This window comes from Mus caroli, unplaced genomic scaffold, assembly GCF_978045245.1.
Source record: "Mus caroli unplaced genomic scaffold, Mus_caroli_1 scaffold_8, whole genome shotgun sequence".
Classification (NCBI taxonomy): domain Eukaryota; kingdom Metazoa; phylum Chordata; class Mammalia; order Rodentia; family Muridae; genus Mus; species Mus caroli.
The window spans coordinates 3,772,231-3,790,449 of record NW_028227263.1 but is presented as its reverse complement, the minus strand read 5'-3'; the positions used below and the strand labels follow the sequence as shown (position 1 = coordinate 3,790,449).

At 46.7% G+C, this 18,219-nt stretch overlaps 1 protein-coding gene across 3 annotated transcripts in view; it reads left to right on the top strand.

Annotated features, from left to right (window-relative positions):
• Positions 1-18,219, top strand: part of Ap2a2 (adaptor related protein complex 2 subunit alpha 2) — a 121,580-nt gene that overhangs the window by 8,653 nt on the left and 94,708 nt on the right. For all 3 annotated transcript variants that reach the window (XM_085841150.1, XM_085841151.1, XM_085841149.1), the window contains exon 2: positions 17,922-17,990. In XM_085841150.1, coding sequence (XP_085697276.1) covers positions 17,922-17,990 — 69 coding nt within the window. The remainder of the gene's footprint in view (positions 1-17,921; positions 17,991-18,219) is intronic.

Below are 18,219 nucleotides of genomic sequence, written 5' to 3'. Positions count from 1 at the left end.
GCTTGTGAGTAGACAACAGTTTCAATGAGAAATAGTGCCCCATACACGGAGTGTAGACCAAGAGTGAGTGGGGCCTGCAGCCACGAATTCCTTAGGCAACCTCACCCCTTTCCCTTAGGTATTGCTGGAGAGGAAGAGCTAGGGAATTGGAAGTGGGAACCAGCGTAGGTTAGACCTGAAGGGCTTCTGTGGGTGGAGCACGGGGACAGAGCTGTGCTGTGCTGGTGGAGAGCTAGTCTGTTCTACGTGCAGGTTTTTTTGTTTTGTTGTTTTTTGAGACAGGGTTTCTCTTTATAATGAAAATTTTTCAAAATGATGAAAATATATGAGTAGTTTTGAGGATTTCTGGTTTGTATTTTTTATAGTTCAAAGTACAGTTCTGAGACTGGGTGGATAGTGTTTAATCCCAGGATTTGGGAGTCAGAGGCAGGTGGATCTCTGAATTTGAGACCAGCCTGGGCTACACAGCTCCAGGACAGCCATGCTACATAATAATAGAGAGATCCTGTCTCAGAAATCCAAACCAAACAGCAACAAAAAGCAAGCAAGTAAACAAATTCATGTCTGAAGCTCAGCACTGTGGTACCCGCCTGTACCCCAGCGCTTGGGAAGCAGAGGCAGGAGGATCAGGCTAACCTTGGCTACATAGCAAGTTTGAAACTAGCCTTAGATTACTTGAGAACCTTCTAAAACAAAAAGAAAAACAAACAAAACAAACCATAACAATTCCCCCCAAAACAATAACAAAAACGAGTTCAATAGCTTTTTTATTTTTGGTGGAGGTGGGTTTTCCTGGTCACAGTACCAACAATCAGAGCCCTTGTTTTGAATCCCATTGTGCCTGTAGACATTTGAAAGTCTTCAGCCGGGCGTGGTGGCGCACGCCTTTAATCCCAGCACTCGGGAGGCAGAGGCAGGCGGATTTCTGAGTTCGAGGCCAGCCTGGTCTACAAAGTGAGTTCCAGGACAGCCAGGGCTATACAGAGAAACCCTGTCTCGAAAAACCAAAAAAAAAAAAAAAAAAAAAAAGAAAGTCTTCGCCCCAAAGTTTATTGGTTCTGTGGGCTGTGGTGGGTCTGTTTACAAGCATTCCCCTATAAGTTCTCTCTGGTAGATTCCTCATCACTGTTAATGCACACACACACACACACACACACACACACACTCGGTGATGGCAACATCGCCTAGGCTGGCCTCCCATTTTCTAGGTTCAGTCATTCTCCTGCCTCAGCCTCGGAAGTAGCTGGGAAGACAGGTGTACCCTACCCTGTTGACGACATTCAGTCAGTTCTCCATGTTAAGCTTTTGTTGCCACATTTAACTGTACCCTTAATTGTCCCTGCACAGAGTAGCCAACCCCTCTCTCCTAGGAGCTGAGAGTGCAGCTGGAGGGAGCTGCAGGCTAAATATCCCCACCAGGGATATTCTGCCCCTGAGGCTGGCTCAGCCTCTGAAACTGGCATTCATTTTTTTTTTTTTAATTAAGTTATTTATTTACTTTACATCCAGATTGAAGCTTCCCCTCTCTCCTCTCCGCCCAGGTCCTCCTCCTCCCCTCCCTCCTCATCCCTTCTCAGAAAAGAGAGGCCTTCCATGGATATCAACCAGCCTTGGCATATTAGGTTTCTGTAAGATTAGTCGCATCTTCTATTGAGGCTAGACAAGGGGGAAGGGATCTAAAGGCAGGCAGTGTAGTCAGAGACAGCCCCTGCTCCCACTTTAGGAGTTCCATAGGGAGACGCAGCTGCACAACTTACAGGTCTCTCCCATGCTCTCTGGCTGGTCCTATGGGCTGTTGATTCTTTAGGCTTCCTTGTGTTGTCCTTGAGCCCTGTGACTCCTCGTCCGCAGGATTCCCCAAGCTCTACTTAATGTTTGGCTGTGGGTCTTTGCATCAGTTTCTTTCTTTCTTTTCTTTCTAAAGATTTATTTATTATTATATCTAAGTACACTGTAGCTGTCTTCAGACACACCAGAAGAGGGAGTCAGATCCCATTACGGATGGTTGTGAGCCACCATGTGGTTGCTGGGATTTGAACTCAGGACCTTGGGAAGAGCAGACGGTGCTCTTAACCACTGACTGAGCCATCTCTCCAGCCTTTATCAGTTTCTATCAGTTACTGTGTGAAGCCTCTCTGATGACAGTTAAGCTAGGTATAGCAAGTACAGCAGAATATTGTCAATAGTGTCTGGGGTCCTTCTCATGGCATGGGTCTCAAGCTGGGCCAGTCCTTGGTTGACCCTTCCCTCATTCTCCATTTTTATTTTTTTTTTTTTTTTTACCTTTGCATATCTTGTAGGCAGGACAAATTGTCTAAGGTTTTGTAGCTGGGTTGGTGTGTCAATCCCTACATTGGAAGTCTTGGCTGGTTACAGGAGATGGTCTGTGCAGGCTCCATAGTCCCCATTGCTAGGAGTCTTAGCTGGGATCACCCTCATAGATTCCTGGGAGTTTCCATTGTTCTAGGTTTCTAGTTCATCCCAGAGATGCCCTCCACCCAATCCTGTTTCTCTCCCAGTACTTATCCCTTTCATCCTCCCCTGTCTCATCCTCCCCCCCCCCCCCCCCCCCCGTTCCCATCGACACTTCTCCCCCACCCAGTCCTCTCCTCCCATCCACCCCCTTTTTTGGCTTGAGATCAGGCATTAGTAGGTAGCTCTGGAAGTCCTGGAGACCAGGCTGCCCTGGGATCCTCTGGGATTGAAGGTGTGCACCCTCACATGCACCCCCATGCCTGGCTTTTGAAGCTGACATTCTTGTCATTGTTGTCGTTGTGGTGGGAGATGTGGATCCAGTTTTGCATGCTGTTCCCTTGATACTCTCTGGTTTACTGCACACCTAACTCAATAGGTTTATTATTTTTTAAGTAAGCAATCTAGAAAACAAGCAGAACATGGAGGTGTGCTCTTAGAATCACAGCGCTCTGGAGGCTGAGGCAGGAGGATAGTGGGTTTGAGGTGAGACGTTGCCCAGCTGTTCCCTTCTTGTTCCTTTGCTACACTTTTCATTCTTATTCTTTTAGCTTTGCTTGGGTGGAAGCTGGAGCTGTGGAATCCCGAGGCAAATCCCTGCATTACTATCTAGTAAATTCCAGGTGATTTTTCTTTCCAAGCAAGAGCTTATATGTCCAGATTGGCCTTCATCCTGTCTCAAGCCTCCTGAGTTCTGGGGTTCCAGGTGCTACCACATCTGATTTGTGTTGCTGGGTGCTGCTGCTGCTGCTGCTGCTACTGTTGGCTGTTTCCTCTTCCTCCTCCTCCTCTTCCTCCTCCTTTTTTTTTTAAAGATAAGGTTTCACTTTATAGACTAGGCTGCTGGCCCTGAACGTAGAGATCTGCCTGTTTCTGGCTCTTGAGTGCTGGCATAAGTTTCCTTTGTTAAGATTTTGTACAACACTATCCTTGAAGGGGATTCTGAAGGTGTATATTTTCAGATTTCTTTTTTTTTTTTTTTTGGTTTTTCGAGACAGGGTTTCTCTGTATAGCCCTGGCTGTCCTGGAACTCACTTTGTAGACCAGGCTGGCCTCGAACTCAGAAATCCGCCTGCCTCTGCCTCCCAAGTGCTGGGATTAAAGGCGTGCGCCACCACCGCCCGGCTCAGATTTCTTTTATTTATTTATTTTTTTAGATTGTATGTGTGCATGGGCACTGGACAGCATTTTTTAAAATTAATTAGTCAGGGATGGTGATACAACTTTAATACCAACACTAAATAAATACATAAAATTATTATTATTATTTTTTTTTTTTTGTTTTTCAAGACAGAGTTTCTTAGCTGGGCAGTGGTGGCGTACGCCTTTAATCCCAGCACTCGGGGGGCAGAGGCAGGCGGATTTCTGAGTTCGAGGACAACCTGGTGTACAAAATGAGTTCCAGGACAGCCAGGGCTACACAGAGAAACCCTGCCTCAAAAAACAAAAATCAAAAAACAAAAAGACAGAGTTTCTCTGTGTAGCCCTGGCTGGCCTGGAACTAGGTCTGTAGACCAGGCTGGCCTCAAACTTACAAAAATTCGCCTGCCTCTGCCTCATGAATGCTGGGATTAAAGGCATGAGCCACCACTGCCTGACCATAAAATTATTTTATTTTTTGGATTTTGAGACAGGGTTTCTTTAATTAGCCCTGGATGTTCTGGAACTTGCTATATAGATCAGGCAGGCCTGAAACTCACAGGTCTGATGCCTTTGCCTCTTGAGTGCTGGGATTAAAGGTATGCACCACCACACTTACTGAAAATTAATTTTTTGGCATAGGTTACACTTTGTAACCCCTACTGGCCTGGGACTCTCTATGTAGACCAGGTTAGCTTTACATGGAGATTGCTTGTTCTACCTCCCTAGTGCTTGGATTAAAGTTATGGGTCCATACCTAGCCTAGATCTACCATGACACCATTCTGCCCTGTTACCTTACACCCTGAAATCAGGCCCTTGTAAGATACCTGATCTTTTGGCTATGGATGCCCCAGTTTTGTTTGTTTGTTTGTTTGTTTGTTTTTGGAGGCAGGGTTTCTCTGTGTAGTCCTGGCTGTCCTGGAATTCACTCTATAACCAGGTTGGCCTTGAACTCAGAGAACCACCTGCATCTCTCCTGGGATCAAAGTCCTACGCCCCTGGTGCCAGACGGACGCCCCAGCTTTTTAAATATTGTTTGAAGTAGAGACTGGAGAGATTGACAAGCATCTGCTGCGTTTGCAGAGGACCAGAGTTCAGTTCCTAGCACTCATGTTAGGTAGTTCAGAGCTGCCTGTGATTTCAGCTCCAGGGAATCCCACATCCTCTCCGGCCTCCACAGGCATACCCCCCCCACCCCCCACATACTATATGAAACAATAGAGTTGTTTCTGCTGGTGGATCTGCTGCTGGGCTGACACGTCCTGTCTCCGGTGTCTGTGGGATCTGCAGTCATCTTTGTAGCACCTCTGTGTCGCTTTGGTATTGTTCCTGTGTTGTTGGTTTGAGGAAGTTTGATTTATTCTTTAAAGTTTCTTTTTTTTTTTTTTTTTTGGTTTTTCGAGACAGGGTTTCTCTGTATAGCCCTGGCTGTCCTGGAGCTCACTTTGTAGGCCAGGTTGGCCTCAAACTCAGAAACTGCGCCTGCCTCTGCCTCCCGAGTGCTGGGATTAAAGGCGTGCGCCACCATGCCCGGCTTCTTTAAAGTTTCTTATCCTTCTGATTTGAGATTTTTAAACCAGTGAGTTTATAAAGACAGATGAGATGATCTACTTAAACAGAGAAAAAGTTGATTTTTGTCTTATAACTTTGGAGTTTTCAATCCATGAGGGGTTGGTCCTATCGTTTGTGGGCCTGTGGCATGGCAAAGGTGGCATGGCATCCCTTCCTGGGAGGACATATAGAGTAGAATCACTTAACTAAGCACCAGGAAGTGAAAGAGGTAGTGGGGTCCACAGTCCTTAGGAGAGCTGTGTTCCACTTTATATAGCTGCTTCCACCTATGACCTCCCAATAGCTCCAAGCTGGGGAAGAAGCCTTTATGGCCTTTGGGGGACATCACAGATGCAAACAATAGCTGTGGTTTTCATCGGTTTGAAACTTGTGTCTGTACTCTCACCCACACTAGTTGCCTGCTTGTCAGGCCCATGAGGTTCCTCAGCCCTCAGGAATGCTCTTCTTTCTTTCTGTTTGCTCCACTTGCTTAAGTCTCTGGGACTGTCCCCCCAGCTTGTGACCTGTGGTGTTAGGTCCTTGGACATGCTGGGCACCACATGTGCTCTCTCCCAGTTCTACCTTCTGCCATTCACAGCCTGATAGCCTCTTCCTGTTCCTGTTAGTTGAGTTCTTTTCTCCTTATAAGTTGTTTCTATTTTTTTTTTTTTTTGACCACAGTATGATATTTCCTGCAACTTAGACGTTGTGCGTCCCACCTTGGTTTTGAATGGTCCTCTTGCCTATAAATACCACAGAGCTTTGTTCTGGGCTGACACCATGTCATTTGCAGACAGTTTGGTCTGGCAAGGAAGGACCAGAGTAGCCGTAAGCCTAGGGCTAATTTCACTCTTTTCTCTCTCCTTTTAAGAGTCTTGTGGGCCAGGCTGCCCTCTAACTATACTGTGTACTTACTATGTAGTGGAGACTGGACTAACTCATGATCTTCCCACCTCTACTTACTAAGTACCGGAATTACAGGTGTGTGCCACGATGCCTGGCTCTCATCCTACTTTCGAGGTGGGCCGCGTCGGGCTTCTTGCAGTGGAGAGGCTTCTTTTTAACCAGGTCAGCACCTGTCAGGTCAAGGATCTTCCTATGGAGTCCCCTCTCCTGCTCAGTTCAGGGAGAGAGCAGGCCTGGATTCTCTCTCTTTGGCTGGAGGCGGAGCATAGCTTTGGGTTCTCTTAGATCCTTAGGAGAGAGGATAAGTCTGGGCCCTGCTTATGGTCAGTAGGTTTTGGAGAGAGATTTCTTAAAAGAGAGTGGAGTTTAGAGGTCTGGGCTGGGGATAGAAATGCAGGGTACTGTTACAGGTGACATTTAAAGCCCGAGGGAGGGCTTGGAGGTCAGGCCCAGGAGGAGAGAGAGGGTCATCATCCTAGCCACCTCTAATGGTTTGAGTAGGCTGGCGCCCGTAGATTCGCGTGTTTCAGTGCTTCGCCTTAGTAGCACAGTCAGGAGGTATGGCCTTATTGGAGTAGGTGTGGTCATGTCTGATGTCAAAATGCCCACCAGTCTCCAACTATTTCGGCCACTTTTTTCTCTTGGGCTGGTTAGCTTTTCTCAGCAGGTATCCCAGGGCTCTGGCATCTCGAACCTATTGGGCTCTCCAAGGCAATCCAGGCTTCACCTTCACAGCTTCACACAATGACCTTTCTGGGCTTCCATGCAGGGACACCCCAGCCATACATCTGGCCTCAGTGGTTTTCCCTAATTCCATAACCCCTTTCTTCTGTCCTTGACTCTAAAGCCAGAATTACATGACTGAAGCTTCCAGGTTCTACTGCTTGCTGGGGCTGGAACATGGCCCTCTCTCACCAACTTCCTGTTTCCAATGATCTCCTTCCCTGCCTAAGCTTGGCCGTTCTGGAACATGCTGATTGTACTAGACTGACCTTGAACTCAGAGATCTGCATGCCTCTGTCTCGTGAGTGCTGGAACTAAAGGTGTGTACTATAGCGCCTAGACTTAAGCTGTTTTTAAATTCCTTTTTACTAGATGGAAGCTTAACTGGGTGGAGTCTTCCCCTGAGGCTACTTCCTTTATTTCATTTCATCTCATGTTATCTCCTTGAACGCAGGTCTCAGGTCCATTCCACTTTTAGTGCCCTCTTTCTCATCAATTTATATATTTTGTATTTTTCCTTTCACAGCCTGTCCCTTTTCATCAAAATGCTCTTCATAAGAGTGAACAGTAGCAACTACACAGCATAGTTGACACTAAGACTGTTTTGAGACTTCCTTTGCTAATGCAATTAATCTGGGCCTCTTTACTTTAGCCTTAGGCAGACTCTTCTCACAAGGTAAAAAAGCAGCCACATTCTTCACCAAAATATCACAAGAATAATCTCTAGGCCACATACTAAAATTCTTTTCTTGAGCCAGGCTCCCATGGTTCAAATCACCCTCTCCCGTGCTTCTCCAACCATGGCCCATTAAGTAGCACTTAGAGCATTCCACTGCTTTCCTAAACCCAAAGCCCCCAAATCCACATTCCTCCAAACAAAAGCATGGTCAGCCCTACCCAGCAATACCCAGTTCCTGGTACCAACTTCTGTCTTTGGGTTTTATTGCTGTGAAGAGACACCATAACCATGGCAACTCTTATAAAGGCAAACATTTAACTGGGGTTGGCTTACAGCTCCAGAGGTTTAGTCTGTTGTCATCGTGGCAGGAAACATGGTACCTTACAGAACAGACATGGTGCTGGAAAGGGAGCTGAGAGTTCTATATCTTAATCCACAGGAAACAGAAGGAAACTGTGTGCCACACTGGGCTTAGTGAGCATAGGAGACCTCAAAGCTCATCTCCACAGTAACACACTTCCTCCAACAAGGCCACACCTACTCTAAAAGGCCACTCCTCCAAATAGTGCCACTCTCTATGGGTGACACTATTCAAAACACCCATATTCTCTCTACTCAAACACAGTCGATGGGGGCCATATCTATTCAAACCACCACAGAGTTCCAGGATATCCTATACTACACAGAGAAGCCTTGTGTGTGTGTGTGAGGGCAAGTGGATGGTCACCTGAGGGCGATCTCTAGCTTCTACATGCACACATGGGTAGGCACATCCACATAGACCTGCGCACACCTGAAAGTGAAAGAGTGAAAAACCCTAGTCACTGTGGCTCACAACTTACCTCAGTGACGCTCACAGATAGTTCTGGTGTCTGAAAGAGATCTGGGGTAAATTCTCTTAACTTGCCAAGTTATGTGTTGAATGTGGCTCCAGTGGAAGTACTTAAGTCTTCTCCTTGATTGGCTGTAAGTCTAGGGTGGGGATGGTGGCTTAGTGTAAATATGGTTACCATGTGACCAGGACTTCCTCTGTGAAACTGTAAGGATATGTATATACAGAGACTTACATGTGAATATGACAGTCAGGGTCTCACTGTGTAGCCTTGGCTGGCCTGTGGGTTATTAATTTATTGAGACTTAATTTTATTTTTATTTTTTTGGTTTTTTGAGATAGGGTTTCTCTGTGTAGCTTTGTGACTGTCCTGGAACTCTATAGATCAGGCTGACCTCAAACTCAGAGATCCACCTGCCTCTGCCTCCTGAGTGCTGGGATTAAAGGTGTGTGTGACCACCACCACTGGGCTTGTTTATTTAAAGATATATTTATTTTTATGAATGAGCATTTTTATGGATGAGCAGTTTGCTTGTGTGTGTATCTCTTATATGTGCAGTGCCTGAGGGAGTCAAAAAAGGGCATTGGATCATCTGGAATTGGAGTTGCAGACAGTTATGAACTACCATGTGGGTGCTAGGAACAGAACCTGTGTCTTCTGTAAGAACAAGTGTTCTTCACTCCTGAGTCATCTCTGTAGCCTCATACATTTTTTAAAGCTTTATTTGTTAGTTTTATGTCTACGACTGTTTGGACTGCATTTCTGTATGTGTATCCTGTGCATGCGTGGTGCCCTAGGAGATCAGAGGAGGTCTTACTGCCCTCGAGCGGTGTTAACGAATGATTGTGAGCTACCATGTGAGCATGGGGATGTGGGGACTGGACTTAGATCCTCTGAAAGAACAAGTGCTACTCATCACTGAGCCAACCCTCTTGTCCCAAGAATGTTACTCTTGATAGTCCCAAAGTTAGAAAGAACCCAAAAGCCACTAGGTAACAAACTGTGGAGAACTATGACGTCATCACTGTGACATCACTAATAAACCTGGCTGTGCTGGCAGCTGCTGGGCAGCACTGCTGAGGAAAGAAGCCAGACTTAAACCACACACGCCGGGCTTTACCACGTAGACGGCTAAGAACAGGCAAGCCTGTTACAAGCCAGTTGTGGTTGCCAGGGGCTGGTAAATGACTGCTAATATGGAGTTTCGTTTGGAGAGATCAAGGGTAGACAGATAGGGCTGTGTTGGAAGCCACTGAGGTACATGTTTTATGTGAGTGAACAGTGTGATCTGTGAATCATATCCCAAAGAGCTGCTAAAAAAGATGGTCTAGTCTAGTGTGTCAGAGCCACATGGGTTTTATCCACCAGGGCTTATTGGCAGAGCAATTTTTAATGTTCTGTGAATTAATTTTCTCCCCTCCGTTCCCTTCCCCTCCCCTCCATCCTTCCTTCCTTAGAAGCTCACTCCATATCCCTGCTGTCAAATTTGCAGAAGTCTTTAGTCCCATGCTCAGGATCGCAGATCTGTGCCATTAGGCTGTCTGTGCACTTGGGTTTAATGGTGTGGATTTTGATTAGAGAACACCCCCCCCTCCCTTTCCCATTAACTCAGACCACAGAGGCATTCCTGAGCACAGCCATATCAAGCCTGTGACCACTCACTGCCTTCTGTCATTATGTGAAATTATATTCCTCAGAACATTCTGGCTATATTTCTCAGAACATTCTTGTCAGTAGAAGAACTGAGGTGGGAAAGTCCAACAACCTGAGTCTTGCAGTTTATGGTTGGGTTGTGAGTGTGGTGAACGCCTTCAATGCCTTATCTTAGCCGGGCAGTGGTGGCACACGCCTTTAATCTTAGCCCTTGGGAGGCAGAAGCAGGAGGCTTTCTGAGTTCGAGGCCAGCCTGGTCTACAGAGTGAGTTCCAGGACAGCCAGGGCTATACAGAGAAACCCTGTCTCGAAAAAACAAAAAACAAACAAACAAAGAGTCTTATCTTCATTAATGTGGACAGTCTAAAGGGAAGAGAGTTTCTGTCTTAGCATACATTTGACTGAAACTTCACTTTATTCAAAGTTTTATTATACATGTCAAAGTTTCATGTTTTAATGTCTCTATGTCTCTGTCTTTGTTTCTTTTTCTGTAAGATCTGACTGCACAGCCCAGGCTGGCCATGAACTTGTGATCCTCCTGCTTTAGACTCCTGAGTGCTAGGATTAGAGGTGTCTGCCAACATGTCCAGCCTAGGCAGGTATTTTGTAATCTAGGCCATTCCCTACTACCACCATCGGGGATTCGTCTGGTCCCTGGAGAAAAATGATTAACTAGTCTGCTGCTGAGGAATGAGCTTTCTCCCAGGTGCTCAGTCCCAGCCTGTCCCCATTCTGTGCATTCTTTGAGACTCACTGAGGCAAATTACAGCTTGCTCCCGGCCAATGTCTGCAGCAAGTCTGGGTCACTTATTAGCCAGTGACGCTCCGAAGTCCATGCTGAAATTGCTGCTACATTTCAGAGAGTTAAGGTAGCTAGGACCAGAATCCCACAGCTCAGACTGTCTGTCAGGCTTGTTGACACAGGCTAGTTAGTTACTCGGGTTGCTGGGTACCTTGTTGAAATTGATTTCTAGAGTCAAAATAGGTCAGTAGCCCTTGTCTTGGGGCCTATATCTAATTTTTTGGAAAAAAAATTTTTTTTGTTTCGTTTTTGGGGGATGTGAGGTGTGGACAGGGTTTCACTTTGTAACCCTGACTGGCCTGGAGCTCTCTATGTAGGTCAGGCTGACCTCAGTGACCTCAGACTCAGAGTTCTGCCTGTCTCTGCCTCCTGAGTACTGGAGTTAAAGGCATGTGCCACTACATCTGGTCCCAAGCAAAACCATTGTCACATTATCTTCTTCTTGTTGGTTTTGTTTTGTTTTGATTTTTTTGTTTTTTTTCTAGATCTGTTTTAGCAAGATGAGGCCCTTTGCCTGTGAGTTAGAAGTGTGACCTTAGTAGGGAACATGGGCCAGGTACTACTGCTCAGTGGCACATTTGTACTAGATGATGCAGATGCCACCCGTCTCCGAGTGTCACCTGCACTTTAAACCCTGGGTATCATTTATTTCATCTGGTGGGAATTCCCCTATGGCGTTTCCAGAATTGGACATTTGATGGCCCCCATGAAGTGAGTAAAAGTACCATCCCGTGGAGGGCAGTGTTCATGGCCTGTGTCACCCATGCCTAGCCTTCACAGTGACATAGGGTTCTGTATCAGACGGGACTTCGAGCCATCATAGCTGGAAAACATAAGCCCATCTTGGAGCAGCAGTACCAGAGTCCGTGTGCATGCGTAGCTCATGGGTACTCCTCACGTGGGAGCTTTTTCAGACAGGTAGGCCTGCCTGCTCTCGCTCTCGAAGGCATCCTCTGTCCATCCCTTGCTGCTCCTCAGTCTGCCAGTCCCGGGAGGTATCCGACACTGGGCTCTGATCCAGGGAAAAGGAGAGATGCTCTTCTAGTGGAAGAGGCAGTGAGGCTGCAGACAGACATGGATGCCTGAGGATAGGAGTAAATTAGGGGTCTTATCTCTCTGAGCTGCCCAGGAGTGCATTGGTGGTGGCAAGTGGACATTCTCTCAAGGGTTAGGCTCAGTCCTTGTTCTTGGAAGAGACTTGAGCTTTCTGTAGGGGAAGCTGTGGTCAGATGGATTGAAGGACCTAGATGAAGGCAGAGATAGACTTGTGTCTACCATAGGAAATGGCTTGAGCAGACCCAGGTGACTGTGGAGGACCCAGGGCAATGCCAGGATGGTAGGGCTGATATGGCCTGGCCAGAGCCCCATAGAACAGAGACAGGGTAGATCAGAAACACAGGAAAGACCAGTCTACTGTGCTTGAGACCTCTGGGTGTATATCTTATCATAACTACCTGGGATCCACTGCTTCTCTGTTCCATGACCAACTACATTGAGTTAGGACTGACCTGCTTTCAGGGCGGTGTGTGTGTGTAGGCGCACAGGTCTCCCTTCCTCCTGGGAACTACTGAGTCAGGAAACTGTTAGACTTTCTGAGTGGTCATTCCTCTACAGTTAGGCACTGCTACTCTGGGTGAAGGCTAAGCATCTGCTTCTTCCTTGTCCAGCTGTGCCCCTGTGCGCTGTGGTTGACAGTTGCACATTGTTACATGTCTGAACATCACTTTTCTGTACTTAGGCATGCTTCCCCTTGTATACCACCATCCTGTACACTTAGACTTTCCCCGAACACCTCTGGCCACTTATGCTCCTCTGCCCACCTCATGCATGTACCTCATATTCATAGTTAAGTTTTCTGTGGGTCTTCATGTGACTGGATGTCTGAGGTTCATGATCCACAAAGAATTTAGGGGAGCAAGGTGGTCGGGACTTAATGTATGTAGTTGGTTTATGTCATTTATACTTGATGATATCTTTGCTGGATATAAAGCCCAATGTCTTTTTTTATTGCTTGACTAGCTTAGATATATTATAACCATTCTGATGTTCAACACTGTTTACTGTCTCAAGCTCCATGTAGAACTTTTTTTCTTTTTCTTTTTGAGACATGTCTTTATATGTAGTTCTGGATGGAACTTGCTGTATAGACCACGGTAGCCTTGTATTCACAGAAAGTCGTCATGCCCAGTTTTTGTTTTGTTTCCGAGGTATTTCCCCACTTAAACTATGCTAGCCTTGGCTACTTGAGACCCTGTTTAAAGATAACTAAAGAACAATAAACAACTTACACATACAGCACGCACACACAAAACAAGCCGGCTAGAGGCTTGGCTAGGGTTTCCCCAACCTCCCACTGTCCACAGTCCTTCAGTTCTTCCTATTTTTAAAACTTAAAACGTGTGTGTGTGTGTGTGTGTGTGTGTGTGTGTGTGTACGTGGCATATACACTCAAGCAAGCCTGTTTTCTACTGGCATTCTTTAGGAGTTATTCATGTCCATCCCATCCTTTCCTTTCCTTTCCTTTCCTTTCCTTTCCTTTCCTTTCCTTTCCTTTCCTTTCCTTTCCTTTCCTTTCCTTTCCTTTCCCTTCCCTTCCCTTCCCTTCCCTTCCCTTCCCTTCCCTTCCCTTCCCTTCCCTTCCCTTCCCTTCCCTTCCCTTCCCTTCCCTTCCCTTCCCTTCCCTTCCCTTCCCTTCCCTTCCCTTCCCTTCCCTTCCTTTCCCTTCCTTTCCCTTCCTTTCCCTTCCTTTCCCTTCCTTTCCCTTCCTTTCCCTTCCTTTCCCCTCCCTCCCTTCCTGAGGCAGGGACTGATCTTTGACCTGGAGTTGGTTAAGCTAGACTGGTTGACTGGCCAGCTCAGGACTCTGTTTTCCCTCTCCCAGATCTGGGATGACAAGCCTGTGCCACCCCACCTGACATTTTCTTGTAGACTCTGGGGATGGAACTTAGGTCTTTATGCTCATATTTTACATTTATTGTTACTCTTTTTTTTTTTTTTTTTTTGGTTTTTCGAGACAGGGTTTCTCTGTGTAGTCCTGGAACTCACTCTGTAGACCAGGCTGACCTCGAACTCAGAAATCTGCCTGCCTCTGCCTCCTGAGTGCTGGGATTAAAGGCGTGCGCTGCTGCCGCTGCCACCACCACCCAGCTTATTGTTATTCTTTAAAAATCCTTTTTGAATTTTATCTTTTATGCTTATAGATGTTTTACTATCATGTACCTCTGCTCACCATGTACAAGCAGTGCCTGCGGAGGGCAGACGAGGGCATCAGATCCCCTGGACCTAGAGTTTGTGAGCTGCCATGTGAATGCTGGGAATTGAAACTAGGTCCTCTGGAAAAGCACTCAGTGCCCTCAACTGTGGAGCCATCTCTCCAGCCCCTTTTTCATTTTATGTTGCTGGAGATGGAAGTCAGGCTCTCACCATGCCAGGCAAACCTCTCCTCCTGACCCAGTGTCCTGAGTGCTGAAATGATAGATGTCCATCAGCACCCTAGACTTCCTGCTCTGTCTGTTTGTCTATTTTTCTTGGGGCAGTCTTGTGAGAGCCAGGTGCGGTGGCTGATGGTGAAGGCCAAGAAGAGGATTGTCATGAGTTCCAGGCCAGTTGAGGTTACATTCTTTGTCAGACCCTGTCTCAAAAGCAGGAGGGAGGGGAGGTGGTGGCCAAAAAACAAAATATGAAATATTGTACAAGTTAAAGCTGTTTTAGTTTACTATACCGAAAACAATTTAAGAAGACTCTTCCATTTTTAAGAAAAATTATTTTTGCTTCTTATTCATGGGCAAATTTTTAATTCTCCCCAGAAAAAAACAAAGCCTCCCACACTCCTCTCCAGGCCCTGTAGCAGGTGAGCTACTTCTGGCTAAAAAGTAGGTTTACAAATGGGTTGCACCTCTCCCTCTCCCCTTTTCCTTCAGACATCTCTCCTGAAATGAGCCTCCACAGGTATGCAGTCACGGGCACAGCCTGGAAGGAGGAGCTTCCCAGATCCCCATTTCCTCAGCTGTTCTTCACAGAAGCGCCTGTGTCACCACTGGAACTTAGAGCCACACCCCACATTTTTTTGGTGCCCCTTAGGTGAAGCTTTGTGCTCCAAGAGCCTCCCTCCTGAGGCTGGGCCTGGCTGGGGACACACTGATATCTCTGTAGAGCAGGACATGTCAGAGCCTGATGCTCGAAGGAGATGTGGAGATGAGGCCTATGCTAGGGTTAGGGTGGGTGTATTCCACCAAGCCTGCCTTTTTAGTCTTAACTCTTTTTTTCCTTTTTCTTTTTTGGTTATATTATAGCCCAGGTAATCCTGCCTCCTGAATACTGGGATTATACATTTGAACTACTATACTTCTTAAAGACAGGATTAAAGAAAACTTCAGAAATAAAAGCTTTTCTTACCTCGTTCCTGGCAGTTTAGGAAGCACCAGAGCTAAGCCAGTGCTTGCTGTGCCCACCCTGATGGAGCCTTCAGCTGCTCAGGCGTGGCACATAGGAGTCAGGGTCCTAAGACCTGCTTCATCAGGGTTGGGGACAGTGATGTGAGGTTGTTGGGCTCTAGGCCTTGTTGCCCTTTGTCCCTACTGTGTAGAATCCTGTTTCCTGTCCTTCTCACCTGTAGAGCATGCTGGGTAGAGCTGGACTCAGAAGTGCTCTCAGTGCAGCCATAGTGAGCCCTATTCATGAGCAAGTATTCACAGGAGATAAGTGATGCTTGGGTCTGCCTTGCTGGGAAGCAGATACACTGTGTAGTGGCAGTGTGAGGCCAGGCTCTGCAGCGTTTGATGTGGATTAAGTCAGTAAGCCTTGTCAGGAGTAGCTTGAGAAGATCCATCTTTTCTTTTTTCTTTTCTTTTCTTTTCTTTTCTTTTCTTTTCTTTTCTTTCGGTTTTTTTTTTGAGACAGGTTTTCTCTGTGTAGCCCTGGCTGTCCTAGAACTCATTCTGTAGATCAGGCTGGCCTTGAACTCAAAAATTTCTCCTGCCTCCACCTCCAAGTGCTGGGATTAGAGGCACGTACCACCATGGCCCGGCTATTTATTCATTCATCTATCTATCTATCTATCTATCTATCTATCTATCTATATCTATATATATATGATTTATTTATTTTATATATGTGAGTACACTGTAGCTTTCAGACACACCAGACAGAAGAGGGCATCAGATCCCATTACAGATGGTTGTGAGCCACCATGTGGTTGCTGGGAATTCAACTCAGGACCTCTGGAAGAGCAGTCTGTGCTGAGCCATCTCTCCAGCCTTTTTATTTATATTTTTATCATCTTTTATTACAACTACATACATGAGTTCAATGTATTTTGGTCATATCCACCCTCGCTCGTCCCCCTGTTCCCCTCCACGCCAACACTTCCCTTTCTCACTTTAATGGAGAAGGCCCTTTTAAGGTTTTTCTTTACAATTTTTTACATCTTTTATGTGTACGTTTTTGTCTGTGCATGTGTCTGGGACAGTCAGTCACATGGGTGTGGGGTCGTTTACTGGAGCTTGGGAAACCTGTCAGTGGCCTCCCGCATCAGAAAAGAAGGATCCTCCGACTTTAAGCAGCTCTTGGTCGTTAAGGCAGTGTTTTGTTTTGTTTTGTCTTTTTGAGCCGTGGTCTCACTAATAGACCGGGCTGGCTTTACCTCTGCCTCCTGAGTGCTGGGGTTGAGAGTTTGTGCCACCATGCTTGGCAAAGCTATTTTTAAAGTTTGGATTTTATTTTTTATTATTGCATGTGTGTATGGAGTGTGGTGTGCACGTGGAGGCCAGAGGATAACTCTGGTGTCAGTTCTCATGAGCGTCTCCCTTTACCCGGGCTTGAGGGACCCATCTCGGTTGCTCAGGCTGGTACAGCGAGTGCACTACTCGCCAGGCTGCTTATGGGCCCTTTAAATTGTTTTCCTTGCTGTTTCAAAGAGTGATTTACACATACAAGTACTTGTTTGTGTACACAGCATGTTTATCTGGTAAGATGTGTGTTCCTGGTTAATTCCCCTGCCCTCTTTGGGCTGCTAGCCTAAGTAAAGACAAGACAGGCGTGTAGGAAGCCAGTGTCCAGGTATCAAGGATGGGTAGTGCTCCAGCAGCAGGGGTAATCACACGTAGTGGAGTTTTGACTGTCACGGAGTAGCCGTTTTCCCATTTCTCCTAACTTTATTTTGCATTGGAGGTAGACTTGCTAGGCGTTGCAGTTTGTGAGTGTCATGAGAGAAGACAGCTGGAAGCTTGTGGGTTAAACTCTTATTTCCTCAGTGCACGTGGAAGTCAGCTTCCCTAAGGTATAGCTGATGGCTCACCGAGGGGAAGCCCTCAGTGCACGTTGTGATTGCTTCCCGTCCTCAGAGCTATGGCACACAGGTAAACTGGAGGTGTAGTGCGCCCGTCCTCAGAGCTATGGCACACAGGTAAACTGGAGGTGTAGTGCGCCCGTCCTCAGAGCTATGGCACACAGGTAAACTGGAGGTGTACTGCGCCCGTCCTCAGAGCTATGGCACACAGGTAAACTGGAGGTGTAGTGCGCCCGTCCTCAGAGCTATGGCACACAGGTAAACTGGAGGTGTAGTGCGCCCGTCCTCAGAGCTATGGCACACAGGTAAACTGGAGGTGTAGTGCGCCCGTCCTCAGAGCTATGGCACACAGGTAAACTGGAGGTGTACTGCGCCCGTCCTCAGAGCTATGGCACACAGGTAAACTGGAGGTGTAGTGCGCCCGTCCTCAGAGCTATGGCACACAGGTAAACTGGAGGTGTAGTGCGCCCATCCTCAGAGCTATGGCACACAGGTAAACTGGAGGTGTACTGCGCCCCTCTGAGGTGTTGCTTCCCAGAGGTGCTGGGAGCTTATCCTACTTTTCACGATCCTCATGGGGTACTTGCCTTGCTGTGACTACCCTGGGCCAGTCCACTAGGGGCTTGGTCCACTGGGACCTGCGCTGGTCCTGAAAGGGTTTATTTCTTGCCTTGGTTTTACCTCCTGTCTTCAAGTTCTGAGGCTGCGTGGAGACCCCAGGGCTTTGTCTGGGTGGTGTTCCATGTAGTTGGGGCCTTTCCCCCGGCACCACTGAAAACCGTGAGTCTGTCATCAGATCTCAGTGTGGGTCTCAGGAGGAAGGAATGCTTCTTCAGAGGCAATGGAATAATATATTTATATTCCTTCCTCCTAGGTAAAAGTAAAGAAGCTGAAATAAAGAGAATAAACAAGGAACTGGCAAATATTAGATCCAAATTTAAAGGTAAGTGTTACCCTTTTCTACAACCTACTGAAGGCCTTGTAATGATTGTTATTCTTCATTGTCAACCTAATGTGTTCTGGAATCTATCTGGACATGTCTGTGAGGAATTGTCTACATTATGCTCATTGAAGTAGGAAGACACCCTAAATGTGTAGAGTACCATTCTGTGGGCTGGGGAGTCCTGGACTGCATTAAGAGGAGAAAGTAAGCTGAGCACATCTCTAGCCTC